General features: G+C 35.8%; 1 protein-coding gene across 1 annotated transcript in view; it reads left to right on the top strand.

Moving 5' to 3' along the window:
- The first annotated feature begins 967 nt into the window (after window positions 1–967).
- Window positions 968–6,000, top strand: part of LOC133859903 (uncharacterized) — a 30,516-nt gene continuing 25,483 nt past the window's right edge. Inside the window, 1 exon segment of the mRNA XM_062295484.1 lies at window positions 968–1,109. Coding sequence (XP_062151468.1) covers window positions 968–1,109 — 142 coding nt within the window.

Below are 6,000 nucleotides of genomic sequence, written 5' to 3'. Positions count from 1 at the left end.
TGCCAAATGAGAACATGGAAGCCTCGAAGGAGAGGAAGGTGGGGAAGGTGAAGAAAGCAAAGAAGGCGAGGTAAGCAATCAGGAAAGGATATGAGTGCGGTACTCATATCATGGTGCTCTCTCTCTTCTGTCATAGATCGCCATCACCGGATTAAGAGTAGATGCCAGAAAAGTTTATGGTGATGCGAAGGAAGAGAAAGATACTTCATCTCAGAAGCATGATCAAGGATAATCTTGCTTCTGGATGACATGATCAAAAATAATCTTGCTTCGTTGTTTGTGAATCTGGTTGTGATGCTGCATTTTTCCAACTTTAGACTTTGAAATTAGTTATGAAACTACATCTTCCTTCTCAGTAAGCGATGATAAGCTTAGACCAGAAGAAAAATTTTGGCTTTCAAAGTGTGAAGGGTTGAGAGCTCAAAGGTGTGCTTTGCAAGGGAGAAGATGAGTGAATTTATAGAGGAGATTTGAGAGGGAACGGTGCAAGTGGTGCCGACAGTGGATCATAATATCTCCCTACCTTTCTTGAAACGCTCCTCCAGCTCTTTCTCGGGATGCTCTTCCAGCCCTGCAAGGTGCGAAAAGTGCGGCGAGAAATCTGGAAAAGTCATTGGGTGAATTCGGAATTCGAGAAGGTGAAAAGGTGAAAATTGAAAAAGAGGGAGGACTCGTAATTCGAGAGCTGTCTACAAGTGGTAGTGGCGTCCGTGCTCAGAATGACGTCTATTAGACCGCGTCTTGTCCACTGATTAAGTTCTCTTTCCTTCCATTCAGATCTTTCGAAGAACAGCTTCATTTCTATCTTTTCTCCTTCAGGTTCTTTGAGGAATATCTTCATTTCCTGAGTTTTCCAAAAAAAAAAATGGCTTCTTCCTCTTCCCAAAATAATCTTGATCTGAATGCTGTGCCTGAAGTACAACCAAAAATTTGGCGTCCATTATTCCTATCTCAAAAAGGTCGTCTTATGACCAATGACTCTGTGATGCTGAGTGATGCAGTAGCTGCATCCGTGGCTCAAGGTATCATAACTCCCCGAGATGAAAAATTATTGGCAGATAGGACTGATGCCCAAGCCATTAATGACTCTCTGGCATTCAGTATTCAGGGTGCTTCTTCTGTTTCAAATATGGCTCGACGTCTGCAAGTTCGAGGGAATGAAATTCAAGCGCTAAAAGCTCAAATTTTGACTTTGCAGCGAATGTACATGGACTTTAGGCAAAGGAATAGAGTTCTTCAGCAAGAAAATAGAAAGCTGAAGAAAGTGGTAAATTCATATGCGAAAGACTTGGGAAAGAGGTATGCTGATTTGGAGCAGAACACTAATCGTCTCCGAAAACAACACAAGGATCTCTTGCTTGCAGTCCAAAATCTTAGGGTTTTCCGCCCAGAAACTTAGCCAGGTATTCTATTTGATCAAGCAATTCTTTACTAACAAAAAATAAATAACTAACTGCAGTACTATGAAATACCTGCAGGTATAAGTATACCGAACTCTCCGGGGATGATGCAGAAAAGGTCCTATCTGCAAATCTATGGTTTTCTTTAAATCCAAAGTGTGTAAGACAATAATTATTTTCTACGTACCGTTCTTATCTCTCAAAAACTCTCCTAAGGCTGCTATAATCCTTTGAACTGTTATTTCTTCTCGATCTTTTACTAAGGTGTAATTCTTATATGGTACTATGTTCTTCTTTCTTATTTTTGCATAATTACTATCATCCTCAAATTTCATTAGATTAAAACCTTAGTATTACTCCAATTTAGTTATGCTGTCAATCAATGCTCAAATTTGATAAATATAAAAACTTATCCGCCAAGCAAGGATATCTAAGAGAATCAATGAATGACATAATCAAAATTTTATTTAACTTAAGCTCTAGAAAAACCTCAATAATATATAAACTTCCCCAAAGTTCGTCAGATGCATAGGGAAAATAATCTCTCCAAAAATCATTAAATCATTTGATCAACTAATTTCCTCATATATATATAAATCAGTAATTTACGCTTTATACACCTATCTTCAAAAGATACCAGATTTGGAATAATAGATACCCATTAGTCATAACATATCTTTCCTTTACATTCTAGGGTTAATCGGGTAAACCTCAAATGTGTTCAGCTAGGAATCAGATATTCACTTAATATCTAATTCATTAAATCAGTCATCTCCAAAAATCAATGTGGTATCAACATCGAATATCACAATCAATTACCATGTTCCTGCAGCCTGATTTAGGAACAACTTCCTTTTGTCTATCACATAGCATTACTCACTTTCCTAAAATTCAACTAGGCATCAATATAAGTGGTATATCATAACCTATTCTCCATATATGTTCATCTTAGGGAGCCTGTTAAGGAAATCTTAATCTTAACAGTTGAGTACTGACTTTACTTAAAAAGATAATGCAATTTTTATGCGAGCTTAATCCAATGGAAGTCATACCTGACACCAGTTTGGTTACAAATCTTATTTGAGCTTATCCCATCTGAGACGAGCTTATATTTCCATCGACGTTGTTCACTTTGTCACCGTTGTTCGATTGAGACGAAGGACAATCAGTCAATCAATAATCAATCAACAAACATTAGTGTCGAGGACAAACAATCTATGACAGTTACATCATAAAACTTATCATCTAAGCTAAGGATTTAGAACAGATCATTCCTAAACATTTCATGTCATAGAATCAATCTATACCTCCACATCAAATTCTCAAGTATAAATATTTCATGTAATGATCAATCCTCAGATCTGATAGTTAGAACATTTATTCCCAGAATTAGGGTTTACTGAGAGATTCGTCTTATGTGCATCACATATCAAAACAGTTATATCAATCAACTTAAACCCTAGAAAACCTCAACAATTTATCGATTAATAAATTCTAGCTTCTCTAGAGTTCATTAGATGCATAAGGATATAGTCTCTTCAAATATCTCCAAGTTATTTCATTAACTCATTTCCTTATATATCCTCGAAAATACAAATAATCCATTAACCTACTATTTGTAAACCTATCTTCAAAAGGTACAATAGATGCTCGTAATACAGTTTAGCCATGAATCATTAATCCTAAAGATTTATCTTTCCTTACTTTCTAAGGTTAATCAGGTGTACCTCAAAATCTCAATATATGCTCTTTTGATTCTAAGGTTAACCTTATCATGATCATAGGACGACTATCAATTCTAAGCAACAGTTATTAATCTTATCAACCATGTTATTTCACACAAAAGCTATTATAAAAAGTTGTTTATTTTACTTATGGCTCTTGTGTTATTCTTAGACTCCTATGGTCAAGTCTTAAGGTCCCCAGAGCAAACTGCTCTGATACCATTCTGTAACGCCCCGAATTTGAGCCTGCAAATTCGTAAGCGGAAACCTCCGGTTTCCAGGTGACATTACTACATCAGAGATAAACTCTCGCAGCGGAATATATATATTTTTCTTCAAGCCTTAAGAATTGATAACATAACACATTTAGAGCTGACTGGAATACCTCGATACGTTTATTAAAAGTTACTTAGGTTTATCTTTACACCCTATATGCACACTAGGTGCATCAAAAATAAGTGCCACAAACGGCACATAAACATACAACATAAAAATACACTCAACACATAAAAATACACTCAACAGAACATCGTCATAATTATTACAAGCCTTGAAATAAAACACACATAAGTATGCCTAGCAATTTCTAAGCTAGCACATATTACTTCAAAAATGGTTTCAAAAACCATCAAAACTGGCATATGGGTCCATGCCTTCATTCTTCAGATCTGCATCAGTAACTATGCAAATATGGCGTTATCATATTGCATAGACAAACAAGTGAGTCATCTATTTTCATATCTAAGTTACCAACAATCAAATAACAGTTCATAAAGAATGCAAATGTATGGGTTGTATGAATATGCATCGTAGTAACCATTTAGTTTGGTATTTTATGATCATCTTTCTTCAGACCTCTCGTTCTAGGTTATCTGAACCCGTTCACGCCCTTTGCCTCACACTTAAAGTTTTACCTGTTTTTACTGGAATCCTACCGGTCCCAGCATTAGCTTATATATTAGGCCTTCGGATACCCCTTGGGTCACTCTGAACCCCCTGGATCCACTGATTAGCCTTACTTGCTACCACATCAGCTTGTTGATGGCTATCTCATCAGCCGTTATATTATTTTAGACACAACATGCAATGCATGATCAACCACATGCAATGAACACACACCACACAGTCCTAATAATGAAACATAGAATCATTCCTCAGTAAGTACATCCATACTTACCCTCCTTCGTGTAATTTCTTAGCTTCTTTTCTGTCATAAATAAATATATATATACAAAGAAGATATTATATTCATCAGTCCTTTTTCAAATATTAAAACTGTTTATTTTTACATCCATTCATTCATCGTTTTTAGTCATTAATATTAAAAGGTGATTACTTAAAGGAATAGGGAAATTAGCGGCATAGCCACTTTGTAGGAATACAATAAATTATAAAATAAATACGGGGGATTAAACCACTCCGTAGTAACGCAATAAATGATAAAATAAATATGGGGGATTAAACCACTCCGTAGTAACGCAATAAATGATAAAATAAATACGGGGGATTAAACCACTCTGTAGTAAGGCAATAACCAAGTGAATAAATACGGGGGTTGTTAAACCAACGCCATAATAAATAAACTAGTAATGAAATCAAATAATAATAAGGAAGTGTCAAGATTTACTTACCAATTTGATTTGGACAGAAAAATGACTTCAAGAACACCAAAGTGGTGGTGTGGTAGAAGGAGAGAAAAGGGAGAGAAAACCAAAGCACAAAGCTTTCAAGAAAGTTGTCTAGGATTTGTGTGGAAAACAAGGAGCCTTGCATACTTATTTATAGAAGAATGAATGGTTAGGATCAAATAGACACATTTTGATCCAATGGATGGGAATTGGTGCATCTTAGCCTTACCTACCACAATGCACTCAACCTTACCTACCACAATGCACTCAAATTTACCTACCATAATGCACTCAAACCTTAATATATTATTCTAACATTATTATTATTATTATTATTTTTTAACCATTCTCATTGCTAGACCAATCTACTATGCCTAGTTTCTCACTCAAGGAAATTACTATTTTCTCAAAGGTGGGTTGGGTTTGTAGATAGCAATTGGAATGGGTTGGGTTAAGTTCAAAGATGGCCCATTAATGAATAATGTGAATTTAACATGTGAAATGTGGGTTGGGTTTGCAGATAGCAATTGGAATGGGTTGGGTTAAGTCCAAAGATGGCCCATTAAAGAATAATGTGAATTTCCGTCTAGAACAGGGGTCATATTTTTCACGGGTGTTTTCATAGCCTTAACGACGTCCAAAAATTATGAATTTTGGAGGGTAGCTAGAGGACTTCAAAACGAGCGTCTCAGTTTTTGAATCGACCAAAATGGAGTTCGTTTGACCCTGTTTCCATTATTCCAAAGTTTAAGGTCTATTTTGAGTTTTTATCAAATTGCAACTATAAACGTTTCTACAAACAAAAATACACATTTATTTTCATAAATAATCGTAGTTATTCTTTTTCCTTATTAAAAATGTTTTAAAATTAATTTAAACCATTATAATTTATGTCTTAAAATCTGGGGCGCTACAAAGATGATTGCATTGCCTAGAGTTAGAGATGTGATTGTCTATGTAATACCGCGCTAGTTGTCCTGCAAAGGCAATAAGTGTACGGGATTAGGCATGGTGTTATGGGATGCTAATGTCTATGTAATACTGTGCGAGTTGTCCTACAAAGGGCAATGAGTGTACGGGATTAGACTTAGTGTTGCCTAATTCAGGGAAAGTGGATGTCTTAGTACAGCTTAGACGTACTTGTATGCTTGAGATTACTCGCATACATGTATGACTGAGCAACCGAACAAAAATAATATATTGTAGATGAGTCGGTATGTTGAAGCTTCCAAGGTGAGACGATTGGAA

The sequence above is a fragment of the Alnus glutinosa genome, chromosome 1, assembly GCF_958979055.1.
Source record: "Alnus glutinosa chromosome 1, dhAlnGlut1.1, whole genome shotgun sequence".
Taxonomy (NCBI): Eukaryota; Viridiplantae; Streptophyta; class Magnoliopsida; order Fagales; family Betulaceae; genus Alnus; species Alnus glutinosa.
The sequence above is the reverse complement of the archived record's forward strand: the minus strand, read 5'-3'. Positions and strand labels throughout refer to the sequence as shown.